The 19,753-nt window shown below is 37.9% G+C and overlaps 1 protein-coding gene across 2 annotated transcripts in view; it reads right to left on the bottom strand.

Moving 5' to 3' along the window:
* PTPRB (protein tyrosine phosphatase receptor type B) overlaps window positions 1-19,753 on the bottom strand; it is a 94,761-nt gene that overhangs the window by 60,841 nt on the left and 14,167 nt on the right. The window contains exons 3-6 of one of the 2 annotated variants that reach the window (XM_087874098.1): window positions 17,999-18,240; window positions 7,326-7,602; window positions 3,099-3,374; window positions 1,269-1,526 (exon numbers count right to left, since the gene is read on the bottom strand). In XM_087874098.1, coding sequence (XP_087730224.1) covers window positions 1,269-1,526; window positions 3,099-3,374; window positions 7,326-7,602; window positions 17,999-18,240 — 1,053 coding nt within the window. Of the gene's footprint in view, window positions 1-1,268; window positions 1,527-3,098; window positions 3,375-7,325; window positions 7,603-8,330; window positions 8,657-17,998; window positions 18,241-19,753 lie in introns of those variants that run through there. The other variant, XM_087874099.1, reaches the window with a different exon arrangement.

Genomic DNA, 19,753 nt, shown 5'->3' with positions numbered 1-19,753 from the left:
GAGTTAAAAAAATTAGTTACCAAGCAAAGTAGACCAAATACTTGCACCAGAGTTATAGGCATGCATAAAACTCACTTTTCAACATATTATTCTGTGGTGGTTCAGTGATTTCCTGTGTAACTTCAGTTCCTGCTTTCAAATTGAAGGATTTCCTTCTGGACCCCACTGAACCATCTCACAATAGCATGGGTGGAGATCTAGCATGATCACAGTGAGGATGGACTATTATGGATTTCTTTGAATTGATCTATGTACAAATCAGTAAGCTTTACACATCCTTACAGTTCTATATTAAAAAGATTTTGAGCTGGAAATAATTTTGTTATCAATACCGATAGTGTAATAAAGAGTATATAGTCTATAGGCTCCATTGGCTTAACATCAATATAATGCTTAGGATTAGATGTAGAGTTATATATTTTGATCAAAGTATTGTGAATCGTGTAACAATTCATAAAATATCTCACATAGTCCAATCACATTTATCACTTTTGAATATTGTAAATTTTGGACTTCATATTGCATATAGAATTGAATTTTGAATAAAATACAAGTGTTAACTATTTAACTGCTCTCAAAATGATCTGGCTTTTTTTTGAGTAATTGTAAGTTTCTAAACCGGAAACAGTAACATTGATGAAAACGACAAGATACACTTGGATGTCTACTTTTATATTTAAAAATGGCAAGTGCTGACTATATTATATTTATTTACCATCATCTGGTCACTGTCTCATGAAACTGAAACTCTGACAAATACCTGCTGGGAGCTAAGAGCTCTTTAACTGAGATGAATGGGACAATCCTTAGTGGAAGCATAAAATTAGAATAAAGTCTTCTTATTTTGAAACAGTTCAAGACGTAAACCACTTTTTTCTATTAAAGTCATAGGCATTTCTTATGACATTCTATTGCAGTTAATTTTAAGGACATTTATATGAATAAACCTGTGTTTTATTTTGAAAAAAGGGGCTTTATTTTACCCTTTAATTATGTATCTTACACAGGAAAAGATTTATAAAATCTTACCAGTTCTTACTAGTCTTACATTATAGTTCTCCATCCCCTGAGCCTTGGAAATAATTGTCAAATTATATAGACATCCCGGTATTTTTCTATTAAAGTCATAGGCATTTCTTATGACATTCTATTGCAGTTAATTTTAAGGACATTTATATGAATAAACCTGTGTTTTATTTTGAAAAAAGGGGCTTTATTTTACCCTTTAATTATGTATCTTACACAGGAAAAGATTTATAAAATCTTACCAGTTCTTACTAGTCTTACATTATAGTTCTCCATCCCCTGAGCCTTGGAAATAATTGTCAAATTATATAGACATCCCGGTATTAATCCTGAAAAATTGTAGGACAAAATATCTTTCTCTAGATTCATCTGTTGAATTAGAATATCTTTCTCCAGCAAAACCAGCCTGTATTGATCCACATGACCAGCTCCTGGCAACCACGAAATATGGAATGACTGCATCTTACTCAAGATCTTGATATTTTTGACTGGTGAAGGAACTGTTAAAAGAAGGAAAGGGAGCAGTTTATATAAAGAATACTATAGTATCTGCCTTAAGTATATCCCTTTAAATCTACATTTTATTTAATAAACTTAACTAGATTTCAGTGAAACATTTATTTATGTTCTGAAGAGACATCCAAAATTTTTAGATTAAAATGTATGCATCAAGAAATATACTAACTTCATTAATGAAACCATACTTTTGTTCCAATCAAATTATATTTGGGGTATTAACTATGATTCTCTAAACTTTTTGCACTTTTGGAATCACTTGATTTCATACTACTTGGGAAAGCAACATTAGTCAAGACATTGTCTAATATCAGTTCAGGTTTTTTTCTTTTTATATTGTTATTGCATCTGCCATTGATATGTGATGCCAAGGTAATAGTAACGGAGTTGGAAGGGACCTTGGAGGCAGTGATGAAATCTGAACTGGTTTACTACTGGTTCGCTGGCTGCACATATGCACTGTGTGCATGCATGCGCAGTGCGCAACACGCACCAAATGCGAGGCGCACGCACATGCACAGTGCATGCCAAAAGGAGGCATGGGGTAAGTAGAACAGCGTGTGTGGGGGGGTGATTTTTACCTTTTAAAAGCATTTTTTAAAAGAAGCAGTGACTGGGCGATTGGGTGGACATGGGCGGGGGGGCAGGGATTTTTGCTACCGGTTTTCCAAACCACCTGCCACTATCGCTACCGGATCAGCTCATCTGGGCCAAACCGGGAGCATTTCACCCCTGCTTGGAGGTCATCTAGTCCAACCCCCTGCTCATGCAGGAGACTTATTCTAGGGATTTGAACTGTCAAACTGCCGACCTTTCTGATCGACAAGCTCAGTGTCTTAGACACTGATGTTTGTGACAGTAGAGAAATCCCTGCCATAGACTTTCTCATTCCAAAACCAAAACCAAAACTGTTAGGCCCTTCATTTACATTCAGGCCTAACAGAATTTCCAGCCATCTTGGTCAATATTTGACTATGAATTCTGGTAATTGCAGGTAATTCTGGTAATTCAATGGATCTGACAAGTTTATTTCCTCTCCCAATGCTACAGTGTGGATCACAGTTTATATACAATTATGGAAAATAGCATTTGAATGTACAGTATATTTATTGCTATAAATAATGTGAGAAAACTCACTTTATTACTATTTCTTAAATAACTAAACGCCAATTTTATGCTAAATGGTGGATTTCTACTGATTTTCATTGTTTGCAAATGTCCTCAGCAAACCAGAGTGTCATGAACATATAAATTATACATTAATTTCAATTATAAGTTAATATATAATTTAAATTAAATTAAATCATATACTTGCTCCCTGATGTATGAAGCAAGTACATAAGTCACCTTATTTATAAAATGATGTCAGCATGCATGTCTTGTCATTTGACATCCCATGGACCCCACAAACGTCTATGGCTATTCATAAACCATTTCAAAAAAAATTTAGGTCTAAGGAATTCTCATTTGTTCTCTTTTCTTTGTGGGAATAGAAATTATGAGCATAAGTGAAATAATATTGGTGAATATAATATTGTTACCACAAGCATTCTTACCAGTAGACCCACTGATGTCAACTGATGAGCTTTTTTTATTTCCAGCAACTGCTCTGATGGTGATGGTGTATTTATTGCCAGGGATGAGATTGGCAAATATCTGATCGCTTCTAGAAATGCCTCCAGGAACTAGTATCTCCTCCACTTTTTCGATGCCATTAAGTAATTGTAGCTCATACCAATCTACTTTCCCTAAGGATGGGCTCCACCAAACCTGTAAAGAGGTGGTTGTAACTTTGTCCTTCTTAATTTCAAATCTTGCAGGGGGCAACGGATCTATGAGTTTCCAACAAACAAAAACAAGGCAAACAAGGTGGAAATCAAATTAGCAAAGCCTACAATTAGCAAATTAGCAAAGCAAAGTAAAGTTACCCTCCCCAGCCTCCAGAGAGAGAGAGAGAGGGAGGGTTGGAGAGAGAGACACACATGGGAGGGAGGGAGGGAGGGGGGGAGGGACACACACACACACACACACACACACACACAAACAGAAGCCCCTCACCCACCCCCAAGGCAGCCACATCCTTCACTAACTTGCTTTCCACCCCTGGGAGCATAACAAATTAAAGTTTAATTTGTGTGTATTGTTTAATGGACTGCTAAATTGGCCATGCCCACCCAGTCATATGCCCACCTAGCCATGCCAGGCCCCCAACAGTCTGAGGGACCGTGAATTGGCCCCCTTTTAAAAAGTTTGAGGACCCCTGATCTATATAATATACAAAGATGGGATTGTGCCTGAGCATGTTCTTTAGCTAGGTTGCACAGTAAAAGGAAGAACCACGGTCCAGGGAAAGGAGGAAAAAGACATTTTTTGGTGGTGACTACAATATAAAGGCGACAAGACAATATTAGCCTAATTAACATTCTGTGCTGTTACAGAAAACTGTCAGGTGCTGCTTTGGTTAGTAACCAACCCTTATCAAATTTATTTAAATGCTTTCTGAAGTACCTTAGTTGAAAAAGTATGACCTAGAGGCAGCTACAATATGTGTTTTCTTTCAAATCCACTTCCTTCCTCACTATACAAAGTAAGAATATACAATGGCAAAATGCAGAGGGACTGTTTCCAATATGTAATCCCACCAGCTAGCTCTTATACTGCTTTTGTGTAGTAGTTTTCTTTTATCAATTCAGAGAACATCACAGTCCAGATTAAAACCCTTCAGGAGAGATGCATTTGCTCCTCACCGGATGAGGCTAGCAAAATTCACCAAAGAAGCAAGTTCGCTATCTAGCTTGCCAATCTGATCTCATCCTTGTACTGTATTTTCCCCATTATGTACTCTTTCTGGATATAACTTTTTCTCCTAGATTTGTACTTACTAAAACAATGCATTGTTTCATAACTTGGTAGCTAAACCTTGTGATGGAACCGCTGCAATGCAAGACCGTAAACCACAGACTGTCCTTGATAGTATCTGTTTCTACAGTCAGCACAAGAGACCCAAAATTAGGGACACCCTCAGTCTTGGGATTCATTGGGTGACTTTGAGCCTGTCATTGTCTCTCAACTCAATCTCTCTCATTAGGTTGTTGCTGGGGGAAAAGTAGAAGGAAGTTTTACATATACCCTCTTAGCTCCTAAGTGAAAAGGATACAAATCAAATAATTGCATACATAAACAATTCCGAGATTAATTGGGCTGGCAAAGAAAATATATATGCGAACATACAACCCTCCAACACCAATTACTATATCAGCATCATCATTATAATCATCTTTTTATTGTACTGCATCTTATATGTTGCCTATAGCCATTAAGGCAATAGTGAGCATACAAATCATATGTAGGAGTGTGTATGTGTGTGTAAGTGTGTAGACAGACACAGATGGATAAATTTATTCTTCCTCTTCTAGATTTTTTCACTAGTCACTAGATGGTCAATTAACTAAAATCAGATTAGTAATTTTTCTACCTGAACTAGTTACTTTTGAAGCTTCTCACACAACTTTTTCATTTTTCCTTTTGAAATTGGCATAACAGCAATATTTTAAATTTTGACTGAATCTTGGTTTTGATAAGAGAGGTATCCAACAGTTACCTCTCAATCAACTTTATAAGATATAAAGGTTTGTTAAAAAAAATTTTTTTTGAAGAGGTCATTTGGTAGAAGTTGGATCAAAAGAAACAACCTTCTTCCAAACCTATCCTCAGCTTTGAGAGGAGTGAGAGTTCCAGCCTAAATAGCAGATTAACCATTTTAAGGGAGTGAGGAAATGAACTATTTTGAATTTTGGAACGTATAGATGAAGAAAAATACTATAATAATCTCCTGGCTCTTAATATAAACAGATCTGCAAGTGACAAATTAGAGGTGGGATACAACTCCTAAAGCAAATGAAAAGATTGCGTGCGTAGAAGGCGAAGTTCAGAAATTCAGTCTTTATCTAATCTATCTAGCTCAGAACACAAAACACCCAGTCCTTTGGACATCCGCTAGAACAAAGGAACAATGAGTTTGGGAAGTGCCTGGCCTGAAACTCTGGTCTGGAAGCAAACACTTAAAAACCATTTGCATTGTTGCAAACTTCTTGACTGGCAAGTGCCCAAAAGCGATATATCATGGATATCAAATATTTCTATAAAGATATTTTACAATTTGTTGCACATATTCTAGCAAGAATAAAAGATGTATACAAGAAATGAGCTTGATTAACTTTTATTTTTCACTTTTGTGTAATGATTTTAAAGAAATTCCCTATGCTTTCATGACATTAGACTTAGTTCAATTTTTATCTTGCATTTGGTATTTGTTCATTTAAACTTTAATAATACAGAATTTATTTAGTATAGAATCTTTATCTTTCCAGATAATTGATTTGAAAGAAAAATATGTTGACTAAATGCTATTGTATATACACAGCCAGATTGCTTTGAATCTATTATATAGAGCTTAAATGAAAACTTCATATACAATTTTAATTTTTTTTTGTCATGGGGCACAATTATTAATACAAGTGTATTAACATAATCTATAATATTACTACTAGACTGAAAAAGGCAAATTGAAATATTAATTTAGGTATAAATCATGTTGTAAATGTATTGTCAGGAAAGTCAAGAAATTAAAACTTTGCTGCATATACACACACACACAAACACTGTGTTCAGATAGTGAAAGTTTCTATCTTTTACTGCTGTACTGGTTTTTTTTCTGCTGATGATCTACCTCTCCATCTTTCTCTCTATCCTTAGTTGCCCTTCTCTCTCTCTCTCTCTCTCCATTCGAAAAGGAACAAAGAATTTCTGAGATTAGATAAAGAATAGATGTTCTCTATGGATAGAGACAGATCTATTGATCTTGTAGTCAAATTGGAATAAGAAAAAATGTACCATTTGTTACTTATATTTGAAGAATATATGCAAATATGTATGTTATCTATCTACAGATATACACAATGTTAATGCTTAAATTGTGAGCTTAATATGTAGATATATTGGATTGTATAATATATAGATATACTGGAATATATAAAATCCTCTTATAAAAACATTGTATAATTGTTTTGTGCCCATATTACAATTAACAGAAATTATCATTGCAGACTTTAAAAAAATAGATTTAGGATACCTCCCTTTTTGCTACTTTACACGATTATATGAGTTTTATAAGTGATTTGGATTAAGTATTTTAGGCAAGGAGGCAATATCTTTTCAGAGTTATTTTAATATGGCTGTTAGGATGAAATCAGATATACTTATGAACAAACATAATCAACATTTCCTGTGCAAATCCATAACCAGATAATCATTCCTCAATCTGATAATCTCCATCCAGGATGGCCATTCTTGCTGGAGATACTGGCAATTATAATTAAACATATCTAGGGGGTAATAATTTGGAGAAAGCTGATAAATTCTGGGCAAGACTAATATAATTGGAAAGATTCTCAAAGCAGACCCTGATGAAAGGAAATATGCTTAGTAAAAAGTTAACATCTATAGCAATTAGGAACTTCTAATTTGTAAATAAGAATAGAGACAGACTACACAGTTAAAGTGTCATCTATTTATACAAGAGATTTGTGTTTAGAGATTTCAAATCATTTCATTTACCTCTTGAAATCTAAGAACGAAGAGATGCTGTTTAAGGAACCTTTCACATTAATTTCAAGTTACATAAGAATCTCTACAAACTCAGGATTAGCATCAGGATGAAAATAGAAGAGGAGAGATCCCTCCTCATCTTCTAAGTATCCCCCAAATGATCAGCCAAGCTGTACCTGTTTGCAGAGTGATATTGCTAGTTTCTCCATCAGAGAGAGAAACAATCCTGAGCGAGTACAAAGTCCCAGCTTCCAAGCCATTGAAGTTGCATTCATAGGAACCATTGTCCTTCTGGATGGCCTGGCAATCCCTGGATAAAACCTTACTGGAGCTGCAGATTACGCTGAAATTACAGGGGTTGCCCGAACTGTTCCATCTGAGATACACCGACTGGCTGGAGACCTTCCATTCTGTCTGGTTGATGGTGCATTTGACTGGAGCAGCTAGACCACTCTAAAGAACAATCAAAAACAGCATAGGCCATTTAGGAATAAATGCTTTGTTTCTTATTTACCCTTACTTACGAGAACTGGGCAAATTCTAAGGTTCTTGCATTTTTCAACACAATCATCCTGAAATATTTTTGAGAGAAGTTGTACCTTAATTAATCCAGAAAAACCTACAAAAACTAAAATTCAAGCCGTGGAACAGAACTGTCACTTCTTGGAGTGTGAGGGTACGCATGTGTATCCCGGCAAGTGTGAGTAACTTGTAACACAGAAGCTGTAAAATACAACTGGACCTAAGTGTTGTTGCGACTTCCCAATCGCCCGGATTTTTGTCGCCCGAAGAAAAATCTCTCTTGAGAGTCACTTCTCACTTTAGGGTGCTCGATGCTGCGGACGAAGGGAAGGTGAGCGGGGGTGGGGGTGGAATAGAAGACCTCCAAGGTCCCTTCCAACTCTGTAATTCTGGGGGAGCCCTGGGCTTTCGCGAAATAATGACTTCAGTCATTACTCAGTCACTAGATTTTGAAATCTAGTCTTCGGTGCTAAGAGTTTCCAAGCGGGAAACTTCAGTTCGCCTGTTAGGTGTGCTGATGCGGAGGGCAAAGTCATGGGAAGAGTTAGCGAGAACTGATAGGAGAAGGAAGAGCCGGAGTGGGAGGAGGCTAGAGGGATGCGCGCCCTACCTGGCGAGCCCCCGCCCGGCCCCCTCGCGAGTACCTGTCAGTCACCCACCTTGAGAAGGGCCAGCGCAAGAATCCACCAAGAGCCTCCCGCTCCGCATCTCAGCCTTGCCATCCGTTTGGATCTGCAAGGCTGGGGGCGAGGAACCTCCTTTTGCCCCGCCGGCGGCGGCTGGTGGCTTCCCCCGTGGCCGCGGGGTCGAGAGACGCAGCAGCCCACGGCCGCCCTCTAGTGGCCAGCTTGACTCTTGCAGGCTCTCCGGAGGCTCCTGGAAAGTTTCCCGCCGGCCGGACGAGGACTGAACCCCGCCGCGGATTGCAGGCGCGGCGTGGAAGCTACCATTCTCACCCGGCCCTCGCCAGGCGCCTGGGACCTCCGCCTCTGCTTCGGGAAGCCTAGTTGCTCTCCCTCCGTCGTCCGCAGGCGGAAAACTCTGCCTCCGCGCCCGAACTTCCCCTTCCCGCCCTAACTCTCCGTTGCTCCCGGGGCGCTCTCCCTCGCTCTTACCTACCCGTCCTATCACCGCCCCCCCTTCCTCCTCCTCCTCCGCCGCAAGCAATTCCACCCCTCCCTTTGTCCTTCCTTCCTCCTTCCCTCCCTCGTCTGGGACTTCTTTCCCAGGGCTATTTCTGACACTGGATGGAAGGGAGATGATTTCCTTCAGGCGTTTCTCCTCCCCTTGGAATGTCCTAATGTAAACCCTCTTGGTTTCACAGACTGGAGATGCTACTTGGCTAAGTTTCCAAACCTTTCAAACTGAAAAGAAAAAGTTCAGTTGCCAAGTTTCAACTTCCAGACTCTTGGTTTCACATTTAACTCGGTTTTAGCCCAGTTTGTCCAAGTCACTTGTCCTCCCCACTTTCCCAGTCCTTTCAGCACATCCAGAAAAATAATAATAACTACTTTCACAATTCTGGAGACGCAGCCTTAGGCTAAAGTAAGGTGGAAGTTGATCAGATGCAAGAATATGAACCTGCAATAATGATGATATCACGATTGCCTTTTAATAAAGGAAACACATGACCAAGCTCTCAGGAGAACAGGCCAGAACCATTTCCTAACACAAATGGCAACTCCAAATTATGGGTGTGAAGGTGATAGCGAACCCCCAAACAACAGCCTTGGCAAAACTTGGCTGTAAGTATTTAATGCCCTTCAGAGCTGAGATAATAAGCCATTTTCCCCTAACAAAGCCTTGTAGCTTATTATTTTTTTTGTTTTAAAAAAGACAGAAATTGCAAATTTCCTTTTTGCTATCTTAGCGAAGTAAATCAGTAATCAGCCTAGAGCAGTTACTTTTCTTTGTCACAATTAATATAGCCACTCCCATTTTGAATATCATATCAAGCAGAACCTTATGTTCAGCAATAATCAGTTCTGTGGAGAAAGGGGAAAAAAAACATTAACATGGAAAATGACCAATTTATTTTACTTTTTTTTAAATGCAGAAGCCATCGGCATCTGCATTTAAAGTGACTGTTACGCTGCCCCAAGTATATTTCCATAGAAATAGACACAATTAAAAGCAATAAATGGGCTTGTTCTTGGGAAATGGCATCAACAAATTAACTGAAAAAAAAATATTTTTTTCTTTGTAAAAATAAAAAGGCAGAAGGAATCCTTGCAGGATTTCACATTATAACTTCTACTTTGAACTATCGTCTACCTCCTATTTCAACTTATAAATAGAGAACTTCTAAGTGCTAGAATGGGGTGTCCACTCTTGGGGAATTCTGTGAATTGAAGTCCACAGCTCTTAAAATTGACAAGTTTGGATGCATCCCTGTGCTAGAAAAAAAAGCCTCAGCAGCTCATAAAATCATTCAGAACAAGTCTGTAGAGAACCCTTCCAATTATACAGCATTTATATAAATCCTTAAAACGTTTATTCAAATGTTGTGAAATCACCCGTTGTCTTGATATATAATGCTTCCTTCAAATTTACAGTTCCTCAATTTCATTTTTACAAAAATTAAAAAACCCTAAGCACATTTTAAATTAATTTATGATAGCAAAATCTATTATCCTGTGAGTTATCAGCAAGTCAAATCTCATCAAGGTTGCTTCAATAATTTTTCCTCCTATTGTACCTAATTGCTTATAAGATACATTCTCCAAATTTGAGTCATCCTTTTGTGGTTCTTTGCTTGAATTTTCACCACCCAAATATCCTTTGTCGATTAGTGCTCATTCAGTTTGAATTGGGATTTGAATTGGAGCTGTGGGATTTGAAGAGGTCAGAATTCCATCTAAATTTATAATTTGAGGCGAAGTTGAATTAAATTCAAGACAGTTTATATTTTAAAACTCAGATTAAAAATTATCCATAGTTATCCAATTATCTTTCCCATTACCGGGAAAGAATTAAAATGTTTGTGGCTGCTTCATTGTGGGGAAAATGATAGAAGATAGAACTTTTACACATCATTAATGCCAGCATGTTTCAGCTTGGTACTTCCAGGGATTCCACCACAATACTATTTTGAAATATTCCCATGAACCTCCTTTCAAGACACTTTTAGACTATCCAGCAAATAGCTTATATACTGAGCAATGCAGAAGATGTTTTGCATCAAACCAAATAATTCTCAAAAAATGGATAAAAGTGATATTTGTCCACTTGCTTTTTGAGGGTGTTAAAGTTTCCATGACATTAGAGGAGGCCTATGGGCTTCTCTTATGTGATGGAGTAACTTAGCTATTTACAATTTTATGGATACTCTGTAGGAGAATAAAAAGACATGAGTAGCAAATTTGGCCCTTCCTGGGAAGAGCTCCCTCATCTCTGTCTTTAAAAGGATAACAGGCTGGCTAGGATAAAACTTTTCTGGACAAGATGTAATTCTGTCTTGCTTCCTCTCAGAATTCTGCTAGATAACAATAGTGGCATAAGCAGGCTGGCAATTGAAAGACAATGCAGTTGATCTACAGAGAAGGTCTACAGAGAAGGAGGCTGGTATAGAGAGAAGAGCATTCACCATTTTCATACCAGTCCCATGGTTTTTATTTTACTATTTATATTGAAACTTCTAAGATAGCATTGGTGAGATTAGTCAGTTCAAAGAGTTTGTAAAATGGATGATTGAGAGAATATAACTTACTGGTAAGTAGGAATTAGTGTTAACAAGGCAAAGGTTAACAGGAGTCTTAGCCAATGTACTAAGACCTGTTGGGTTTTTGGAGAAAGTTACTCAGATTTTGGGTAACCAAAGATATCAGACAACTGGAGAAAACTGGCAGCTGATGACAGTGCGGTTGGGGAGATAAGTTGTAGTGATTGCTAGACTGTGATTATAATGGCAGCAAAGCCAATGGAGCTATAGCCACCATCATTGGCTTCTAACATCTCTTTCACCTGGACCAGCTATGAAGACACTCATAAGGTCCCAGCCCACCTATTGGCAGTAGGTTGAATGTTGGGTCATTTAAATATCTGGGAAATGGACAGGGTCCCTAAGACAATGGTGCAAAACAGGACATGATATTATAAGATTGCACTGGTCATGGTACCATGTTTCCCTGAAAATAAGACCCTGTCTTATATTTTTTTGAACCCTGAAATAAGTGCTTGGCTTTATTGCCATGTGCTCAAAAGCCCAATTGGGCTTATTATCAGGGGATATCTTATTTTGGGGGAAACAGGGTAGTGAATAATTTCTGGATGGGGAAGTGATTGGGAGATGGCCAAGGCTTAAGGGACTACTTTCAGTAAGGTTCAGTAACACATCAACCTTCTGGAATAATCTCCCAAGTGCTTGTAAGAGTTAGATACTCATTTATTTACTATTTAGAAATTTAAATCTGCCTCAATCATACAGAATTTCAAAATGCAGTTTGACTCAAGGGTACATGCCAGTTTGATTTAAAGGTACATCCTGGACTGGTCATCCATAAACCCAGTGTTGATAGCTAAGATAGACTCTCACTTGCCTTGGCAAGACCAAGTGTACATAAGTACACTATTCTGAGTATAATTAGAGTTGAGGTTGTCTTCATTAAAGAAGAAGTTGGAGCTGCGAGACTAAACGTAAACTTACCTTGCCACCCCAAGAAATCAGTGAAAGTCAGAGTGTTTAATGAAGTAATTAAATTCACTAGCCAGCCATTCAATGTATGCTCACCCCTCCCCGCATTCTCAACATATGGAAATTGTAAAATAGTGTGTTGTCTGGAAACCCTCCAGAAACCTCAGAAAACCCTTGTGACTGTGAAGTCCTTCACAAGGCTATGAAGTATTTTCAGCCACTTGATTTACTGGGCTGAATTGAAGGGGAGTTGTGTTTTGATTCCCAAATCTATTTCAATGGAATATTGAAATAGCCTAAATTTGCAGGTCTGTAGTGAATAATATGATATTTGCTGTAAATGTAGTTGCTATTCATCATTTATTTGGTTGATTTCCTTCTGGTGCACAATTGTATTTTTGCCATTTGGCTCCTCTTCTTTATCTAGTTATTTATCCATAGTAAATATCATTCATTCAGGATGGTTTCTAAATAATGTAACTGAAATATATAATGTTTACTGAATCATGGATGTCCCAGCCCAGTTCCTGGAGTCTGTAAAGGTCTGGATTAGGTGAAATGGGTTTCAACTCAACTCAATCAAGACTGAATGGATTTGGATATTTGGGCCTATCTGGTGGCAAGGTTTTTTCACCATTGGTATTTGATGGGGTGACACTGCCCTGGATGAATCCTTCTTGAACTCAAGGCTCCTTCTAGAAGAGCAGGTGGCAGCTATAGCCAAGAGACCTCTGCATGCTTAGGTTGTGCCTGCTGCTTATATCTGGGTTACTGCAATGCATTGTGTATGGGGCTGCCCTTGAATAGCAATTGGAAGCTTCAACTAGTGACTAATGTGACTGTACAGGTAGTAAATGGTGTCAGATATGTAATACATATCACTGTTATGTGGGCTGCATTGGTTGCCATTGTGCTTCTGGGTGCAATTTAAGGTGCTGATTGTCATCTTTAAAGTCCTTCATGACTTGGAACTGGGCTATCTAATGCTCTTTTCCCCCAATCGTTTCTATCAATCCAACACAGTCCAGCAGTTTGGACATGCTACAGATCCCATTAGCCAAGGGATGTCAGCTGGCAGGGATTAGGAGGTGTGTCATAGTCCCTGCCCTCTAGAAAATTCTCCTTTCAGAGATTAGGGTGATCCTGACCCTGCTGGCCTTTCATGAGGCTGTAAAGGGCTGATTATGTTCCTGGGTCTGGGGCCCTGAGCAGGGGTGGATTCTACTTGCCTTGCAACAGGAGCGCGTGCATGCTTGCTTCTGCACATCCACAGGAGCTTCTGCGCATGCGCAGATAATCCATTATGATATCCGGGTGGGTGGGCGGAGTCTCCCGCCGCAAGAATCAGACAGAACCGGGAGCAACCCATCCCTGGCTCTGAGTGTATTAGGGATCCCATTTCTTGGCTATATTAACCTCTTAATATTGAGAACGGCATAGATGCACAGTGAGCAAATATATTTATTTTGTACTTTTGAATTGTTTATTTTTTTATGATATATTCCACCCAGAGTCTCTCGTTGAGCTGGGCGGTTATAGAAATTAATCAATCAATCATTCCTTCTCTATTGTCACAGAATTCTAAAATCTGAAGAAGTACTACTTCCCACAGGAGGACCCACTGGCCTCATTCTTTAAAGGTGGATCCCATCTTTGCAAGATACTATATAGCTTTGGAATTGATGAATCCAGAGGAAACATTGTGAGGGCAGTATTATTTAGCTTTTCCTCCAGAGCTGCAGGATGGGTAGGTTCATCTTGGTGAAACTTCATCCTATCTCATCACTCCTGGGATTTCCCCACCCCTTCCTGAAGTAGTCTGTTGCCTTGATTCCCCTGCCTTCCAAAATGCTTCAAGAGTATCAGAAAAAAGGCTTTGTTGTTCTGCCAATGCAAACACTTTTTTCCTACTGAAAGAAAATGAAGTGAGGAAATGAGAATAGAAGGGTGGAACCCTGGCTGGGTACCATTTTTTCACTCTTCTATTGGCCAGCTGGATGAACCTTCTTCCCATTTCCTTTTCTACCAAAGTCAGGAGAACATTCCCACAGTGGCAGGAAGTACAAGGTTAGTGAGGTGAAATCAGTGGCTGAGAGTAAGTGTCCATAGTGACACTCATTAGTGACAATGCAGTCTAAAACACACTTATTCATGAAGAGTCAGAAATTCTACACAATTCCATTCAATTTGCTTCTGATCAAGTGTGAATGAAATTATATTATCACGTTTCTTCAAGACGTTTAACTGCAGAACATTATAAAAGTTAGAATTACAGTAGCTTTACATTGCTGAGAGAGTTTGCTAATGGTTTGCAACTTTCAGGCTGCTCTTTAATCCCATTTTTAAAAAAACAATTTTCACTCCATTGATAATTGAGTTTAAAGATAAAAGACAATTAAAAATCAATATGGCCATGGTTACATTTTTAGCAATCTTTTTAATTCTAAAAATGCCATTATTCTTTGTCAACGGAAACACAATTCTGTAGTTAAAGATGAAGATCTATCTTACAAGCCACCTCTTAACTGATGTGAAAATGTTCAACGCCTATCATTAATGCTTTTATGGCAAGAGGGGAATTAGAGATGGAATTAGAAAGATTTGAAGCATGCAGAAGATCCATAGCCTTTCCACTCTATGAACGACTGAGACTGAGAGCAAAGCAAATAGCTGGAACAGATTCTTATTCCAACCACTCCATCACCATTTATGCCTTCAACCTTGCCACAGAAGCCTGAAAGATCTGGGAATATGCTAATTCTTCCATAATAGCTTCCCTTTCCTTTGTTCTACTTGGATTAAGTATTCCAGAAATTTGAGATATACTGTACATTATTCCACATACTGATTTTATATTTAATTAATTTATCCAGCAGTCCTCACTTCAGAAATGAAGTGGATCATTTTTGGCCACTTGTTTACTTTCATTTGGTTAGTTCAGTCTTACAGTATTAAATCAACTGATGCAACTTTGTGCACATCCTTAGCCTACAAAAAGGCCAGATGAGAGTATGTGATTATAGGAATGGTAGTCAGAAAAAAATAAAGAAACAGAAAACAAGTCAGAGAAAGCAGTGTGAAGTTTGAAATGACTTTGAAGAATTAAATATTAACCCCCCCGCCCTCCAAATTTCAAAATGTACATAGGAACATAAAATGACTCCTTAAGAGAGGAAGTGGTTCTGCCAGGTCTGAAAGAGGCAGTGGTATGCTTCTTCCTCAAGATACCTTTCTTGGATCAAGCCTATCCGAACAATTTTTTTCATCTCTAACCTTGCCTGGAAAAAAAGGAGGCTACACTTCATCTGGAATAAGTAGCTTATGTGGATTCTTTCTTGCCAGGATTCAGGCCAGGGTATAGTACTGAAATGGCTTTGGTTGTGCTTGGGATGGGGGTGGTGTATCTATTTTGGGTCTCTTTGAACTTTTGGCTGATGAAAGTGGGAGTGCATGGGCACCCTTTTCTGAGGCTTGTTCTAGTGGTGTTGATGTGAGAGAGGTTGTAAGCCCTAAGTCCCCCCTCCCCCACTGTGGTTCTACCGTCTCCTTTTTAATATCTACATCAGAGGTCTCCAACCTTGGCAACTTTAAGCCTGGTGGACTTCAATTCCCAGAATTCCCCAGCCAGCAAAATTGGAGACCCCTGATCTACATGAAGCTGCTGGGCAAGATAATCTCTTGGTATGGGGAGTAATATACCAATATATGTATAAATATACTGATTATACCCAATTATATATCTTTGCCTTCCAGTTGTCCAGGTGAAGCAGTTTAAATTGTAGCAAGTGAGATCCGGAGTAAAGTGGAAAAAATACTTGGATATATTCTCAGGATATATCCTGATAAAAGAGAGTTGAGGGGCATACATACATACAATATAATTAACAATTTCTATCTCTCTCTTTAACAAAATGGGCATGGTTAGTTAGTAATTTGAAACAGCAAACAATAGATTTGCAACCCAAAGTTGCTCTAAAGCAAATATGTTTAAAAATGCAAAGTACCTTTGTAAGTGGCTTGGCTTAAATGAGGTTTAACAATAGCATAAATGTTTTCATTATGTGAAATGAAATGTTGTTCTTTGTTTGCATTTAATACAGTCCAATATGTTTTCATAAATACGGAAAACAAATTGCTTCCTAAGAGTTGGATAGTGCAGATAGACTAAATTTTGAAAATAATCAAAAAGAGATAGGTGGGGGAGGGGAGGTTGAGGTAGAGAGGGAGAAAAAATGATCTATCAGAAACCATAAAGTGAAAGAAGAGCATATTGTTTGTTTGTGGAAGGAGGAAAAGAAAAACGTAGTTTAATACATTTGAATCTGCTGCACGTCAGCACCTTAACGCCTATGTCAGCTACTTCTCTCCAAAATGCATGCATAAGTCTTGTCCTCCATTAACACCTGAGACTTATATTTGTACCTTTACCACAAACTTTCCCCCAAAACAGTGCTAATAGGCTAATGCTGGATTTCTAACACAGGAGAGTTTAAGCAGTGGTAGACCAAGAATGAATTCTATCCCAAGCTTACCCAGTTTTTTGAGTAGTCATTTCTGGATTGCCAAATGGAGTAGTTGTCATTGTTCTCTCACAATTCAAAGTAGCTCTAGTTTGATATTGATATCACACATGAGAAACCTGTGACCAAATCATGGCTGGGTAAATGAAATGAGCAGTATAATTCAATTTACCTCAATATTTCTCTATGCTCATTATTACCTTTCTAGTGCTATCAGTGATGGCTGTAAGCAAAATAAGGATCCAGACTAACAGCCCACAATATTTGTGCATTTATTTATTCAATTTATCGGTTAAAACAGCTGTCAAATGATTCTGTCAGTTTATAACTAAAAACCACTTACTAAAAGAAGAATACAAGACAAATTACAGAGAGCCAAGCCAAACTGTTTTTTCTCAGGGTTCCTAAAAAAGCCAAGGGTGTCTCTGCAGAGGGAGAGAGACTACATAGGGCCACTCTAGTTTAAGATAGCTACTCATACATTTCAAACTGCAGAGAGCGTCTCAGCTGAACCATTCACTAAACACTCATGGGGACCCCAAGTTCCCTCTGATTCACAGCCGGGATCAGCAGTTATTGGCTGATCTAGCAGACTCTGACCCACTTTCCACCAAGCTTGCAAAGCAATTAGAAAGTGATCTGACCACAGCAACAGAAATATCCTTCAAGATCAGATCGTATCTCAACTGTACTGAGACAAAAATAACAGATCTAATGTGTCAAGTTTTCGATGATCCAGGACCATTCCATGAACTCCTGAGATGTCCTAGATTCAATGTTTCTGGGTTGCAGACTGAAGTCCTCAAGAACTATAAGCCTTGGGTCTAAATCACTAGCCCAGCATTGAAATCCAGCAGCTCAGGCAGGAGTGATGTTGAGCAGCAGGGATGTACAATAGCATCTGTTCCCTAGAGCCCAACTTCAATCAGAGAGTCTTACATCCAGTTATCTATGGAGCAAGAGCTTCTGGAAACTCCTAACAACTTGTGGATGATAACATTGTATTGCAATCAAGTAACATGTACATCAACATCAGTTATCAGATTCAATGAGCTATTTATTCACAATTAGAACAATATTCTGGATTATTACTATGTTGTTTCTTTTTTATTTCAAGATATACTTAAGGAAAGGAAAGGAAAGGAAAGTTTTTCCAGTGAATAAATTATCTTACCTCTTTTATAGTGCTAGAGAAATGATAGGTAGTTGTAGGAATCCAGTTTTTTTCTGTCACTTCAAATAAATTCTGGTTAAGACTGAATTTGCCCATAACCTTATAGTTGCTTTCTGTAACATTTCTGATGGAAATCATTGTACTGCTACTGCCAAGAAAATTCTGTGGATTATGGGTTATAGGATTAAAGGGAAGGGATGTGCTTTTAGTGCTCTGAGCCAATGGTTCAGCATCTTGGAAATCTAGGAGGAATAAACGTATATAAAATCAGGGCTCAACATACATAGAAATAGTTTGACATATTAATCACATCTTAACTGTTAACATGAATAGTGTTAAATGGGTTGCAGTTTTACAATAGCTGATAATAGCTGATTTTAACTGAGAAAATGCTATTTGAAAGTATAATTATATTTAGAGCTGATAAGATGATATCCACATTGCTCTTTGACGTTAGATTTCTAAAGGAATCCACAACGGCCATTTCTCTACGTACATTCATGATTATTACTAACTTAAGTATGCAATGTGTTTAACAGCTCAATCATATTTTGACAATCCAAAGCAAAATTTCCGCAATCTGTGTATAGCAGGAAGAACCTGACTTAATCATTTCATATAAAAAGCTAATCAGCAAGGTCTAAGAACTACCCTGAATCACACTGCACTGTAGAATTCAGGAACTGTACTTGTCCAGTTCCAATTGAATGGCAACTTTCAGAAATGGCCCTAAGAATAGGCAAATTCAAATCTTCCCTTGGGTGCTAAATTGAATGAGACATTAAACTGAGCTTAGTAATATGAAGTTTAAAAATGAACTTTCAGTATTTAAACTATGTTTCCCCATTCCCAGATTTTGTTTTCTGTAAAAATAATTGGGTCACTGGTGTACTTTGGTGTGAAATTACCAAAGTATATTTAATTCATGTTAACTCAGCAACACACATTTCTTAAATAATATATTCTTACTGCATACTGAAGTTTTGTCCTGATTTATTCAACGCTTACTTCCATATGACAAAGTGGGCCAAAGAACATCTTATACACAGCCATTTTTGCTTCTTTCAAGAAATCTTCAATCCTTAACACAGATTTAATACTACATACTTCTTCCAACCAGCATTTGCATATGTTAACATTTTTCCCATCAATTTATTTTTAATAAAAATTCTATCACCCACATTCAGAACTATTAATTTTTTACTGATCTTTAGTAATTTACTTTATTTCCTTGTGAGCTATCACAACCCTTGATATTTGAGACATTACTTTTTTATGCATACTTTGATGGATCTTGCAATGTATCTAAAATTTGGTACAAATCCTTTGGGTTCTCTGCCAATAACAAAGTAACATCTGCATAAAAAAGGACCCCAGCTACTCATGCATATTTGTGTCCCCAACTACCTCCCTTGCCACAACAAACCATCCTAACTGTATGAATTTCTATTTTATTTATCCATAATTACAATAGCCAACAGTGCATCGTTTGCTTAATTCCTCTCCTAACAATTAATTAAGGATTTCATTTATTCTCTTACATGTTTTACTTCTGTCACATATTGATTTTATATTCAGCAACTATTTTTTATCTCCATATTTATGAAAATATTCTATGAGTCAAGTGTCTCACTGCCACTTATTTTTCGATGATCTGCTGAAGATCAAAAATCGGGTCTGTTTGCCATAAAGTTGCTTTGCACTTCCCAGGTTTTGCTCATTGTCATCTCTTGTAATTTTTTGGTTCAGAATTCT

Source organism: Pantherophis guttatus, chromosome 7 (genome assembly GCF_059756535.1).
Source record: "Pantherophis guttatus breed Tessera chromosome 7, ASM5975653v1, whole genome shotgun sequence".
NCBI lineage: Eukaryota > Metazoa > Chordata > Lepidosauria > Squamata > Colubridae > Pantherophis > Pantherophis guttatus.
Note: the sequence above shows the minus strand (reverse complement) of the source record. Positions and strands in the feature narration are given on the sequence as shown.